Raw genomic sequence first — 14,700 nt, 5'->3', positions numbered from 1 at the left:
CCAATCTAGCAGCTAGATATCTAGCCCATACGACTAAGCCTAAGACCAACTTGGTGCTCGCTCTAGTAATTCGCATTAGTTCGAGGGACAACCCAAACCGGCAAACCCCAAAGGATAATGGGCTTATTTCAGATCCGTTAGAGACACTCGAAGCAAATAAACCTTTTCAACCTATGGCTTATCTAAGCCGTTAAGGTTACCCGAGTAAGTAATAACCGTAGGATGGCTAGGGTTTTTAATACTAGCTAATCCTTTAGCTTCCTCTTCACAAGTTTATTTCCTCCTTTTATTTTTTGTTGTGGAGTTGCCTAATAAACAGAAGGAGAAGAGTTTTCCAGTCTGCGAAAGAAACAGCGGTGGGAGAAAATGGTGCAAAGATTAATTTACCGCTCCAGGCATAGTTATGCCACCAAGTCCAACCAGAACAGGGTTGTCAAACTCCCTGGTATATTAATCTTCTTCTTCTTTTGGTTAAATCTTCGTTATCCTTTAATCTTATGCAAACCCTAGTGTTTCTTTTCTGGGTTTCAGTTTTTGGTATCTATATTCATATCGTTTGTATACTTATAATTATATGTTTTTTTTTGGTAATATAAAGGTGGAAAGAACATTCTCCAGAGGACCAAGAAGAAGGCTAAAGGACCTGTGTGCCCTGTTACTGGAAAGAGGATTCAAGGGGTGAGCCTCTCTCACTACTATGACATAGTGTATCTCTGCTTGTTTTATCTTGATTTCAGTTGGTTTATTTCTGTATCTTGTGTTACCCTTATATTCTGCATTAGGATATGTATATTTCTAGGGTTTTATCTTTATGTATGGATGGGTTAGGATTTAGGCAAGTAGCTTGTCTACAGTATCTAATTGAAAAGCCTGTTGTCTGTGAGTTTTCATTCTAGTTGTTACTGGTTTAATTAATTTTGAAAAAGTAGTAGTCAAACACTTAATTGTGAGATTAGGAAGCAGAATACATTTAACTGCTATAGTTTTCAAACAGAAATAGCAGAATACATTTAACTACATTTAACTGCTATATATACATCTACTGCTATATGATTTGAATTGTATCTCATTGTTTACAATCTACTTTTTCCTCTTCTCTTCTGCATTGTCCTTATTTCTTAGTCTGCAGTATATTATTCTTGTGTTCGGGACTTGCGTACATTGCCTCTGAAATGGATTTTCCAGATAAATGTAATTTTATCGTACGATTATGAGTCACATATATATGATATTTGATGCAGAATGCATTTATTTGGTCTCCGAAACTGCTTTAGCTTTCTAACAGAAATAGCTTAATGCTCTATTATTTAAATGCAACTCATTGTCTACAATCTACTTTCTAACAAAAATAACTTGTGTCTTGTTCTTCTTCTTAGTCCACAGTATATTCTTCTTTTATTTTGCAACATCTGAAATGTGTTCATATTATTATGACATCCTTCACGTAGTTAAAATGTATTAGATAAGTTCATTAAAATCTGTGTTTTGCCTAGTTGGTAATCTCTTAGAAATGCAGCAGTGATCATCTTCCAGTACCCACTAGCCTGGTATTGCAGCTTTAGATTATTGGCGTTAATTTCCTTCTCTTTGTGTATGCTTAAATAATCTTGTATACAGCCTTATTGAATTGAGACAGCTTTTATCTAGTGCAGTTCATGGTCTGGTAGTTAATGTGTGATATCTGCCTGTTCCTTTCAATTTTGAGCTCTTAGGATCCAGTTAATCCTCTTACCAGTCTTCTGATCAGCGTTGAATTCCTATAGTACAATATTTTTGTAGTGGTTCATTCCTTACTTTATCGTTGTAGCTATTATGGTGTATGCTGACCAAGTTTTCCTTTGGCTCAGATTCCTCATCTAAGACCTGCTGAATACAAGAGGTCTAGATTATCTAGAAACAGGAGAACTGTGAACCGTGCCTATGGTGGAGTATTATCTGGAAGTGCTGTCAGAGAGAGGTACGTCCATGATTTCATATGTGATTGAGATGGCAGCCATTTTGAGTTTCTCTGTGATTTTTCTCCGGATGTTAGTTATTCCGTTATGTGTGTTGTATTCACTGAGTGTTGGCTTCTTTTTGTTTGTAGGATCATCCGTGCTTTCTTGGTTGAAGAGCAGAAAATTGTGAAGAAGGTACTGAAAATCCAGAAGGCCAAGGAGAAGACCTCCACAAAAGCCTAGATTGAGAGAACCGAAAGCTTTTGGGTTTGGATGAGTAGGCTCAGAAGAAATTTTGATTTTGTGAAAACTTCTTATGCTAAACAAGTATTTTTAGTCTGTCTTCGTATTTGGAAAGTCTCGTCTTTGTTTCAGACTGTGGTTGGTGGTAGCTTTTTATTGGCTTTTAATGACAAATGCTTAATTAGGTCGTTTTTCCTAATTATTTGTTCAATATTGACACCTTTGGTTACGTTAATCTAGTCCTTGAGTATTGAACTAGCAATCCTGATTTATCTTTGGGTTTTTTGGTTAAGTGATGGTTTAGCACAAGTCCTCTTGTCAATTGAGCTAAATATTTCACCCTGAGATCACATATTCTTTCTTGCGGGTGACAGATCTATCCCTTCACGATTGGCAAGTTTGTATGGGGCTCACAAGTAGTGGGTTTTTGTGTTATATTTCTTGGTCAGGGGAATGAACTATAGTTGAATGAACTATAGTTGAGCTATAGTCGGAAATGATGCGTATACCTGAGGCTGAGCAGTCTGCATGTTTTTGTTTTTTTTAGTTATAGTTGGAAATGATGTAAAAAGGTTCACCTGAATATCTGATCATTTCTTCATCCCCAGGTATGCAACTGAGACCTTAATCGTCAGACAGACCTTTCTGGTAAGCTCACTTGTTACAGTGTATTCAAAATGTGGATACATAGAATAGTGAGAGTTCTACCAGCGTAACACTTTTGTCGAGCCTTATCTGCTAGTAGCCATAATGGTTTGGCACATGAAGGTTGTTTTATCTGGTTTGGCACGTCATGAAGGTTATTTCTATCCGATGTCGATACGAAAGACTAAAATAGAACCAGGGCTTGTATGGTTGATGTACTTGGCAGGTCTGGGAGATTAAAACAGGCTGAAAACTTTACCAGACCTTCTATGATTGATGTACTTGGTAGGTCTGGGAGATTAAAACAGACTGAAAACTTTAGTAGACCTTCTATGGTTGATGTACTTGGCAGGTCTGGGAGATTAAAACAGGCTGAAAACTTTACTAGACCATCTGATGCAGATTGTAGACTACATGAGCTTGGCAGCAAAAAGGGTTATTGAGTTGAAACCATCAAATGGAGGAGCTTATGTTTCACTGTCAAACATCTACTGGTGTAGGCCAGTGGTGAAGTCAGCTGAAGGTTGCTAGGGCGAATGGTGGAGTGGTTTGTGAATTTATCACCAAATGAGAAGATAAGTTATTTCCGTTGACAGAAATGAATCAAATGATAATGATGCAGAATTTAGAACTAATCAACCGCAATTTGAGCTGGTTACTAACTTGAGGAAATAGTGAAGTTTGGTTGTTTTCTCTGGTAATGGTACTGCAATACTCCTGTTCTGTATACTTTCTTGAAAACTCGAGCAGTTTCTTGAAAACTCGCCTCGGATATGAAACTTTGAGTATTCAGAGACGCCCTCGTTATTCCCAATAAGACGGCTCTATAACAGATCGCTTCTTCCAAAGCGCGTCCCGTTCGTTCCGCTCGCAATAATCCAATAAGTTCTCCGGGTGAAAAAACATTAGACATTCCATCTTCCGAAACCAAAACTTTTGATGTTATTTGACCAGTTGTTGCTGTTTCAACTGGATGGTTACTCTCTGTATTGTACCTGTAAATTATTACAAGGATCCTTCGTTGTCCTGCCTTTCTCCTTGTTATTGGTATTAAAAAAAAAAACGCGCATTATGTTTTAATCCGCTTGATTTGACCTTGCACATGGTTTTATGTTTGTGTGTTTACGTTTGATTGTCTCTCTAATATCACATAGAAGAATCCTGATTCTGAGCTCCAAAATTTAATCTATATTAATGTTCTAATGAGAAACAAGGTTAGAACTTAGAACCTAGAAAACAGACTTAATCCACCCTAAACGTGTGTAGTTGGAATAAAGAAAAACTATACAGAAAACCTGCAGACAGAACGTTTCTCACATGAACTCCAACTTCCTCACTCTAGCTACTACAAAAGTACTTCACGTGTACCGGTTCGATTAAATGTAGCACTTGTTTGTCGAGTAGCTCGTCGACATTTCACTTGGGCAAGGGGGAGATTCCCATGGAAAATTGGTCTTCCATGCATCCGGCAGATCAAAGGGATACCCTACAGATCGAGCAGTTCCCCACTGGTTGCCGGTTGCTACATTTTGGTTACTCTTCCTCAAGCATGAATCTTCATCTTCTTCTACTGTACCCATATTTCCCTGCATCTCCTGTACTAAATTAGTGGAAAAACCATTGCTAGTCCTCTGTTCAGTCCCACCAAAATCTATACTCTCTGAACTTTTACTAACATCTCCAAGTAAAGCAGGGGACAAGTTTAAAAGCAAAGAAGCAACATCAACTGAATACTTGGCGGAACCTGCCATATCAAGAGGAGGAAACGAAGCGAAGCCAGGTAGAACTTCTCCGTTTGAAATGGGATGTTGGGTTGGTTTATAAACGGCTGGATTCATTGGTTCGTAGGAATGAAACTCACTAGGAGAAAAACTAGTGGAAGAAGTTGGTGTAAAATCCTTGTTTGAACAGTACTGTATGGCCGAAGATCTGCCTTGGTCAGTTGTGCACGAGAGGTTCTCAGGACTGAACTGGGTGCAATTTGTTCCATAAGTAAGCACATCTGACTGAGTTGTTTCAGGCACTGGTGAAACCCAAGAATGAGAAAGTGCTTTTTGTGCCATTGAGTTAGTTTTCTTGAAGATTCTGCATATAGCCCATGCATCCTGCAAAACCAAGAAAAAACAACTTGTGATAAGTTGTTTCTTTTTTCATTCAAAGTAAAATCAAATAGAAACCTGAAGGGTCTTCTTACATTTGGTGGTAAGTTTTTATCAATGGGCCTCTTAAGTGCAGTCGAATCAGTCAGTGAAGGTAGCCGAAATTCATGCATCATCCAGTCAGTTTTAATCCCTTTAGCAGCTCTACCTTTGTAAAACACAAGGGACTTCTTTAAGCCAATGCACTTGGAACCTTCAGAAGCGTATATAGGTCTGTCAGTTCCAGTCGCTTTCCAAAACCCACCTCCGGTTACTCGATTCGGCCTTGTACTGTTTCTGTACTTCCTGTCCCTTGGGCAGTAAAAATACCATTCTTTTTCTCCTGTAGTCGCCATTTCTTCTTGCAAAATGAGAAACAAAGTAATCCATTGAGTTGACACACAAAGGACTGTAAGAAAGAAACAAAAATATTAGTGAAGACAGTTAAGAGGTTTACTTGGAAGATCCCATGGATCATATTTGTAGATATCCAACTGTTTGATAAGCTCAATGGAAAGAGTACGTTGTTGAATCTTTCTCTTGAGATAAAATCCTACAAGCTCTTCATCAGTTGGATGAAACCGGAACCCAGGTAACATAACTTCATCTACCTTATCATAATCATGTTTCTCATCCATCTCTAAGATAAAATATAACACAATATACTCAAAAGACTTCACTTGAACCAGTACGAGAACAAGTTAGTCTGCAAGAAGTAAGAACTCTACAACTACAGCTGAAAATAAGAATACTAGAACAACCTACAGCTGAAATATGTAAAACTGAAAACACATAGTAGTAAATGAAGCTAGCTGAATTCACACTCAATATATGGGTTTTCCAGAGGGTGTTTTAATACCGAATGTTAAGCCGTCTATCGCGGGTTAGTGTTAAGTAAGAGTTTAAGAGAGTAAATACAACACCCAAGAAATCCAAGTCAAAGTAGTTTGAATGTCAATGGCAACTCTATCTTTCATAGAGGGATTGTTTAAGACATAGATGGATGATCTCAAGAGACTATAAATTCAGCAAATTCTTGGGATTTTGAACCCTGAACTGCATTCAGTATTACTACACTCAATTCTATATACATACTCATTACATGAAGCTTCTATTCCTATCTTCCTATCTTTCTGTCTCATCTCTCTCACCAAATCACGACAAACCAAGCTTCCCAGTGAAACACAAATTTTGCATTTGTTTATATGTAAACGTGGGGTTCATGAATTCCAATTTCCAAGTAGCACAAAATTTTGAAAGATTCTCTGCAATAAGAGTATTAGACCCTTCTATTCGATTTAATTTGTTTGACAGGTTGATAATGTTATTTTTATATGAGTAGTATTATATTTATATATGTCTCAAGATCCAAAAAATTCAGTTTCTATTCTTTCTGATCAGACCTTCTATTCCATCGTTCTTGCCATTAGTTGGTAAATAATATAGAATAGACCCCTGACTTGTCAGACTTCAGTATATTAAGAAACAAAGTGGAAAATCTGAAATTTGTTTGTTTATTTTGACTGTTAATGCTCATTAACTTAGGCATCCCAACGCCTACTGCAGCTTGTTAATTGAAATTTGACTTTTTGGCTCAAATTGATTAGGGTGGTAATAACTAGATTCGTCACTTATTTGAGTTTGCCAAGAGAAATACAAGAAAGAGCTTATTCATAATTTCATCGTTATAGTATGAAGTTCCACCTTTGATATGTTTAGTCTATGGTGTAGCATATGGGATCATCTGTTAACTACTTGACCAATCAACAAAATATGTCAGATTAACATTTTTTAAAAACTGTGCAAGGAAATGGATTTAATCTCACTAACCGAAGAGCACAGCCGAGTTTAATCTCAGTATTTTCGCTTTTTTCGAATCACTTTGTGTGCTCCTTCGACAAAAATGGTAATATTTCATGTTTCCTCTGAAACATTCAAAAGGAAATCCAAGCTACCAACTATTTTACTCCTCCATTTCTTGCATATTTTTGATGAATGATGAATTTAACTCACATTCCCCGGTAGTCATAAGTGACCACCCACTGTGATCATTTAGATTATAAATATTGAATATATTAATCCATACTAAACGTGTCTGCTAATTTGAGAACAGAAAATGTACCTTCTTACGTTAGTGAAAGAACTAAATAGAGATTTGATCATTTGAGTGCGTCAAATATTTATCATTGGGACTCCAAATTCAGTGAAGAAAAAACCCATGAATTTTAGCCCTCGTTTAAAAACTCTTGCCTTTGTTTTGTTCCTAGTTACACATAGGTTTGTTGTCTCTTTTATCTCTCTTCTTGTAGAGTCTTTGCTTTACCATAAGTAGAAACAGTGAGATAAATTTCTAGTAAAAGAAGTCATAATTTTTATGAACTCGATCATGTGCACCGGAGATGCTCTAAGATCAGGTCATGAAATAATCCAATTAGACCAAACAAGTTATGAACAAAGAGATAACAAACATTTTCCGGTAAGGAGGGAGAAGGATCAACAGAATAATGGCAACAGTGACCACTAAAAAAAATGTAAAAAACTAAGCAAAAAACTAAGAAATCTAACATTTCGTGGAATTTGGATCAGCACCTAAACAGTTGACTTAGAAGCGCTGATGCATTCTTGGCATAGAGTTCCCAGCAATCGGTCATTTGCTAAGGAAGAACAGGAAAGACATGAAAAAGAAAAGAGATACAGAAAAACCAATCTGGTTGATTCATATACCAAGGGGATTCAGTTCATTACAAATGAATTTCATATATTCTAATGGTTAGGTAACTTGTACCACACACTGATTCGTGCACTTTACATACAGAATGTAGTATCAGGTAAATGGACCACCATCCTCTACGTGCTCAATTTACACCATTTCAGCTGTATTTGACTCACATTTATCTATTATCCTCAGTTATACATTTTTTAGTTCAATGTAAACTCAGGTCAGTACCGTACCTCGTTTAAGAGTGAGTTAACAGAACTCCGCACCCTTGTTTCAGGATGTCTGCAATAATTCCTTGATATCATATCCTTGAAGCTGGAATCACATAAACGAAAGTTAGAGACCCTTTAGGCTCCATTGGTTTTAACCATCAAAATAAGATAATACACCGTGCTCTAAACCATAATACAGTCCCTAATACAAATTGAGGTAGCACATGGATCAGAAATGACATTGTACCGGTTACAAAGTGCTTTTCTAGTTTTGAAGGTGCAAGTTCAAAATCTTAAAAAGTATGATTCGTAGAAGAGTAGTTGCTATTCTATACAGTCATGTGATTAAAAATTAGCCTTGAAGAATAGAATTTGTATAAGGACTCAAAATGAGAGAGCTCAAGACAGCTTACTAGACATCAAACAAATTAAAGAAAATCAAGAATACAAACTGACTGCTTTACCACAAGAAATGTGAGAACCAAGATAACACCGGAATTCCAGATTGCATGTATTGTGATGGGTGTTAAAAGATTGCGTGTTTGAGCATATGAGAAACCCAACGCAGTCCCTGTTACAAAGAAGAAGTTAAACACAGAGGTTAACCCCCAAATACTAAAAAATACCTTATCAATAACATTTGCACTACCTAAAACAAAGAGCTGGGGAAACTCTGCGGGAGCAAGATGAGCAAGAGCAAACGCTGCAGCTGTTAAAATGATTGAAACTGGTGTAGGAAACCTGCAGGAAAGACAGCAACAATTGAGTCAGAAAAGGAAAGAAATGAACTAGGTTTAGATGAAACTGCATGTTCGTTTTATAGGCAAGTCCAAAATATCAGAGGGCGGACCCTGAGACTCAACTACCACGTTACCACATCAGAGAAATAGAAAAAAGAAGAAGAAAAGTGACATTGTTCCGTAGCTGAAAGATCAAAACTATAAGCATCTCAAGTTTATAGCTTTCACAAATCATATCAACCAGTAAACCAATCATGCCAAAATGGTGAAGTACAGTTGCAACAAGCCCTCCTTCAACATTTGGTATGAAAATGCACACCCATGAAAGAGTATGCACTATGCACTACATTCTTCCCCACAAACGCTCTTTTCACAAAGTTCATAGGCTAGTTTTCTTGGATAACAGTTTTCCAATTCTCCAATCTTAACTTTATTCCATCATGTTTCAATTAAAAATTCTCTTTCTTAACATTTCTAGTTTCAATGTAAGTTATAAATGACATGATAACCCAAGTGATCAAGCATGACATCAATTTCATATTTGGAATTTTTAATTTTGACCTCCATTCTGTAGGTGATATAGTTTCTCAGAAAGGAAAATGTGCAAGCTAAATTGAAGCTGTAGGTCAGCAGTGAAAGAATTTTAATTGTCGAGAATGAAACTTTACCACTTAGTAAGGGACACCATCAGAAACCCTCGGAACACGGTCTCTTCAAGCACTGGCGCCAAAACCCCCGTGATGCCTACTAGACAAGCAGTACTGTCCACAAAAAATGTACATGACATGATTACCAACTCAACTAGTAACCATTATTACACAATTATATATACTCTTCACGCTAATATCTGCAATTCACACCAGGTCAATGTGCTTATAATGAAGGCAGTACCTAATACCTGAAGAACCAATCAACGGTTGTAAGCGAACAAGAGCATCTGTCTGAAGAAAGTTATTAACAGATCATTAATTTCAAGCTAGAAATAGGTTACATGTAAATTGAAGTAACCTCAACAACATAAAAATTATGATAAGGTCCATATCCCACATCTCTTTCTGGGTTGCCACTGCTAAATAAGGCCATGGCAACACCTGTTAGTGCAATGGCGCCGATGGCACCACCAATACCAATTCCTGCCCACAAGAGCCAGCCCTTCTGCAGATTGAAGGGTTCCTTGAAATCTGAAACAATTTCATCCATCTCAAAGTATCAACACATTATTATTCTATTCCAAAAGAGGTGAGAAGAAAGGTAAGTTCCTCAAATGGCCGCCAAAATAGAGATAAGCCATGGGAAAAATCTTATACAGTTGTTTCCATGAGAAAAATAATTACATTTCTATTACTAAGGTCCAAAGATTATACAGTTGATTCCATGTAGTGTCATGTTGGCTCTTGCTCTTCGAAGCTGTCTCAGTTAATCTAACCAGAACGTAGACCAGAAATTTCAAGAGTTACCGCCCTTGCGAATCAGTGAAGGTTATTTTAGCCAGTGATGGTATTGTAATTTAACTTGATATCTAAACTAATTAGATAGTAGATCGCAAGTTCTTAGACCAATCAGGCTCAACCTTGTGGATATTTTTAGTAGAACTTGAAAGGCATACAGGTACCGTAACTGAAAATGTCATCCGGAAGTGGTCGAAAAGTGTTTGTTAGAGCATACAAAACTCCAAGTACAACTGCAGTAGCGATGCTGTAGAGACATGAGAGATAAAGATTTTATAAACACACTCGCTTGTTATTAGGACTCAACACCATGGAGAGAAAAATACAGTTAACTGATAACAATTAGGATTCGACATTACAGGAATGATGCTTACAATTGGTCCAGAAACAAGATTTCAGCCTTCTCATCCAAACTGAGCTCTCCAATGTTCAAACCTAGATAGGGTACAAGTGCTGCCTCTACCAGTCCTGTCAACACAAAACTGCCTGAATAAACATTAGTTTCACAGAAGCTACATGTTTTGCCTTAATAATGAAATACAAGGACAATCAGATATAGATTGCTTTACAGAAAGGCACCTTAATCCGCATGCAACCATTGTAAGAAAAACTGTTTGCCATTTCCAAGGCACATCCCATCGTTTGAGAATTTTCCATTTCTCCTCAGTTTCCTGAATAAAACACATTTTAACTAAGAATTCTTCAAGTTATCAAAAAACTAATAACCCATTTTGGAATGCCACATTATTTTTAACAGCACGGCATCAACTTGACATTTCACCCATTTTGAAATCCTCCTAAAGTACCAAATGAGAAATTTAAATTTAGAGATTTAATAATCTCACCTTTCCTGGAGAATTCCTGTTAGATTCTTCTTTTCCACTATAGTAGCAGATAGAACTAAGCCTTCTATCAGAAACTGTAGATGTCTTCCTAGTTGAAAACCCCAATGTTTTCCACTTCTCAACTGAAAAAGAAGGGGGTAGATTTGGGTGTCTTTTAAATTGATTGTTTAGTATTGAAACTGGGAATTTGGGGTAACAAGAGAAATGGAGGAGTGATGATTGAGCAGGAGGTGATGTTATCACTGCAGAAAACATTTTTGAAAAAAAGAAAAGAAAACTCCAATTCCGCAGTCTGTTTGAGAGATGAAAGCGGATTAGAAAGAAAATAGGATAATACTGTATAGTTTTGGGGGTACTTGTAGACTTAGAACCTTGAAGTTATATCGTTATTTGTTATGAACCCTTTATTCCTACGAGTGCTAAAAAAAACCTCGCTAAATTAGGACTTAGAGTGATTAATTTGGGCCTACGACTACAAGACAAAAAAAAGTATTTTGAAATCAAAAAGATAGTCCATTATCCAACTATTTTACTAAATGGCAAAACTGGGATGATTAATTAGTGCTAATTTGGGTGACTAAATGATGTTTAATCAAGTTACCTTTGAATCAACTACCATTAATTCATCATCAAAACCTGATTTTTTTTTTAATTTTTCTTAAGAAATTAGAAACATAATCGGTTTATGTTAGTGCAGTTGTAAACCGATTCTAGGTTGAGTTTTCCAATTAACGTAGTAAACCCAGAATCGGGTTTTTTAAAATACCCACATAAATCGAATGTCACAATCGGTGTTTACTGATGTCCACATAACCCAATTGTACCTTACTTTCAGAAACAAAATATTCATTACATAGTTTAGGAAATTAGCGCATTACATATATAAGATTCAGTATGGGAATTCTAGAATTGGACACATCAAATGTTCGTCAATGAATCTCTGAGCACGTCGGTACAACGTCGTATATTCGTTGTGGTGAATGAATTTGGTTTCCCCATTACGAATTCTCCATGGCCCATTGAAACGTTCCAGCTGAAATCAGTGAATTCTTAAATGTTAGTACGTGAACTTTTAACGATGAAATAAGTATAAATATTATAGGATTACTCACGTTTTCCTTAAGAGGAGCCCGTGGATGATGTTGGTACACCATATTTCTAACTTTAACATACTCTCGCATAGCGCTTTTTATGTATTGGAATCGAAATGCCAAGTCTCTCCATTTGCGGTTATTGGGATTCCCGGTACGCCCGTAAAAGAACTCTTTAACTCTCTTCCAAAACATTGAATAAATTTCATTTGGACATTCACGAAACTTATTGTCAAACGATTTAAAGAAACACAAATCCTCATACGGTTCCCATTCCATTTTCTAGGCATAGAGTGTGGTGTGGGAGCGGCTCAAAGAGGTTGTCCTTATATAGATGAAGTCTCAACGGCTACTTTTTTCGAATTCAACCCACACAATCGAATTTTAGAGATGTCCACATAGACCGATCATGTCCTTGCAAAATCATATAGAATATGCCTCTCAATAACGGGATTTTAATATTGCACATCTAATCCGATTCTAGGCAAAAAAAAAGATACAAAAAAGGTGTCACTTTTCCTCAGAAGAATCGGATTACATGGAGTACCCACATAGACCGATTAGGAAGGTTGTCAAAATAAGCCTCTCAACAATCAGACTTTAATAATACACATGTAATCCGATTCCTGGCAAAAAAAGTTACAGAAAAATCGTCACTTTTCCTCCCATAATCGGATTACATGGTATGACCACATAGACCGATTCTGAAAGTGAACCCCTGGAGAACTGTCAGGATCAGATTACATATTGGTAAATGTAAACCGATTCTGACTTAAAAACTGCCAGAATCTTGCATTTTTTGCACACACATTTTAGTTGGTTCTTTTGTCGCGTCTTGGACAAACACAAACAATTTTCAAAAGAAACCAGATTCAGTCATTCATAAACTAGGAATATAACCAAACATAGTTCGACAATAAGTTTAAGACATAAGTTTTGACTCCATAATTATCCACAGTTAAAGACATAAGTTTGAAATCGTTCATTCACGACCACGTCCACCTTGTTCTCTTTTAAGAGGTTGGGCGTTGCCCGATGCACCTTCAGAGTTCCTTTTTGTGCTGACGGTGACTCTCTTCCTCTTTTTCTTTGGCTCCTCCTCCTCCACCAACGCTTCCCCAAACTTTGCACCCGCTTCTACATCTTCGAGACTGTTCAATTCATCAATCAGCTTTTCATTGGCCTTAACATTTTTCCCTTACCTGATTTCTGGCTTTGCTTGGGTTATCAAGAACCCGACTCGGCTTTTCTATTTCCATTTTAAACAAGAAATATTCAACAAAAAATGCTAAAACCATTAACAAAACTGTATCTTTGTTCTCCATCTGGGGCCTCTCATCTACTCATATCACTCGAGTAAGCGAAATATTGAGGTACCACGACATGTAGCCCGGAATTACCTCATCATCTGTTTGAAATCGATCATCCATAGTATATCCATTGTACCTTCTGTCTTCCCAATATTCACATGATGGTAAAGGGTGGTGATCAATCTCAATATCATTATCTAATGATTTGGTTTTTTTTCTCAATGATTTTAAACGTCTTGTGCTCCTTTGGGATTTTTTGTACGTATCTGCATTGTCTTGTGACTGTCGTTGAGTTGTACACCTACATATCCTCTTGGGTGAAACAAAGGCCCAAAATAATTTTGTTGTTCGGCGCACCCAGCCATCTTTCCTTTTCCGTCCAAATCCTTCTTGTAGGGGTCAAAGACAAGATCTTTCACCGTCAAATTTTCCAACTTGCGTCTCAACTTCAGATAATCCAAATTTTGGGACTTCGACTTACTTTGTAGATGTACATGTCTCCATAATGCCTGCGGTCTCATTCCTTGTAAAGAAAAGCCCTTTGAGCAAATATTGGGAAGTGCAAATATATCCATGCCTGCATCAAAGCCATATTCCCTCCGATTTGGTTCCTTTGAGCCCTAGAAGCCTTTCTCAACTCGTTCAACGAGTGTGCAAGGATGGAAGTGCCCAAAGAGTATTCGTGAATCTTGTCAAATGGTTGCAACAACTTAATAAAGTTGGCGTTCAGACGGGCACTGGAAACGTTGGGGAATATAACATCTCATAGGACGTAAATGACGTACGCATTGTCCGTGGCGATAATACGTTCACGGGTCACCTCTTTTCCCTTGGCATGATACTTCTTTGTTCCCATGAAGTTGTCCCTCAGCTTCGAGAGATGGATTATTCTCTGCTTTGCCTTGCCTACTAGCATTTATGACTTGGTCTTGTCCTCATCCCATTGGAACACATTCTTGTTGAACGCGTAAATCTTGTCCCAGTCAAGATCTTGCGCGTATTCTTCTTGCTTCACGGATTTACCTTTTATGCTTAGCCCGGGAGTGAACTTCGCGTCATTTGGAGTTATCATCATTTCGCCAAACGGAAGATGCAAAGTATCTGTTTCCCCATAGTATCTCTCGGAAAAGGCGGAACAAAGAGGTTTTTCGTAACCAAGAACCAAATTTTCGACCGCAGGCATCAACCCCGTAGAATAGACTAGGTCGACTACTTCCTGAACTTCTCCAACGGTTGATTCTATTGCTTCCAGTGGCCAACCCTTCATCATACTCACTGACATTCCTGGCTTCATAAGACGAACGACATCCTTGTGATCCTATAAAACAAAACAAACCCGATGTACAATAAACAAAACACTACGCAAATAATA

At 37.3% G+C, this 14,700-nt stretch overlaps 3 protein-coding genes across 5 annotated transcripts; 1 reads left to right on the top strand and 2 right to left on the bottom strand.

Annotated features, from left to right (window-relative positions):
- The first annotated feature begins 275 nt into the window (after window positions 1-275).
- On the top strand, window positions 276-2,442 carry LOC113298016 (60S ribosomal protein L34-1-like). The gene is made up of 4 exons (XM_026546655.1): window positions 276-445; window positions 599-678; window positions 1,848-1,957; window positions 2,087-2,442. Exons 1-4 carry the CDS (start codon window positions 367-369, stop codon window positions 2,178-2,180), a joined length of 363 nt encoding a protein of 120 aa, XP_026402440.1. The 5' UTR covers window positions 276-366; the 3' UTR covers window positions 2,181-2,442.
- Window positions 2,443-4,201: 1,759 nt separating this feature from the next.
- LOC113295023 (putative NAC domain-containing protein 94) lies at window positions 4,202-5,613 on the bottom strand. The gene is made up of 3 exons (XM_026543385.1): window positions 5,421-5,613; window positions 5,020-5,321; window positions 4,202-4,930 (listed from the first exon to the last, which is right to left on the bottom strand). Exons 1-3 carry the CDS (start codon window positions 5,599-5,601, stop codon window positions 4,202-4,204), a joined length of 1,212 nt encoding a protein of 403 aa, XP_026399170.1. The 5' UTR covers window positions 5,602-5,613.
- Window positions 5,614-7,655: 2,042 nt separating this feature from the next.
- Window positions 7,656-11,244, bottom strand: LOC113298015. 3 transcript variants are annotated; one of them, XM_026546652.1, is made up of 10 exons: window positions 10,928-11,244; window positions 10,662-10,753; window positions 10,457-10,564; window positions 10,247-10,329; window positions 9,682-9,815; window positions 9,526-9,575; window positions 9,303-9,395; window positions 8,544-8,635; window positions 8,359-8,465; window positions 7,656-7,997 (listed from the first exon to the last, which is right to left on the bottom strand). In XM_026546652.1, exons 1-10 carry the CDS (start codon window positions 11,180-11,182, stop codon window positions 7,956-7,958), a joined length of 1,056 nt encoding a protein of 351 aa, XP_026402437.1. In that variant the 5' UTR covers window positions 11,183-11,244; the 3' UTR covers window positions 7,656-7,955. The 3 variants fall into 3 exon arrangements, with proteins under 3 accessions (XP_026402437.1, XP_026402438.1, XP_026402439.1); XM_026546653.1 differs by having other exon boundaries at window positions 10,253-10,329; XM_026546654.1 differs by lacking the exon at window positions 9,682-9,815 and having other exon boundaries at window positions 9,533-9,575; window positions 10,253-10,329.
- Between the last annotated feature and the right edge of the window lie 3,456 nt (window positions 11,245-14,700).

Source organism: Papaver somniferum, chromosome 7 (assembly GCF_003573695.1).
Source record: "Papaver somniferum cultivar HN1 chromosome 7, ASM357369v1, whole genome shotgun sequence".
In the NCBI taxonomy this organism is placed as follows: Eukaryota; Viridiplantae; Streptophyta; class Magnoliopsida; order Ranunculales; family Papaveraceae; genus Papaver; species Papaver somniferum.
This window is presented reverse-complemented; position numbering and strand designations above follow the sequence as displayed.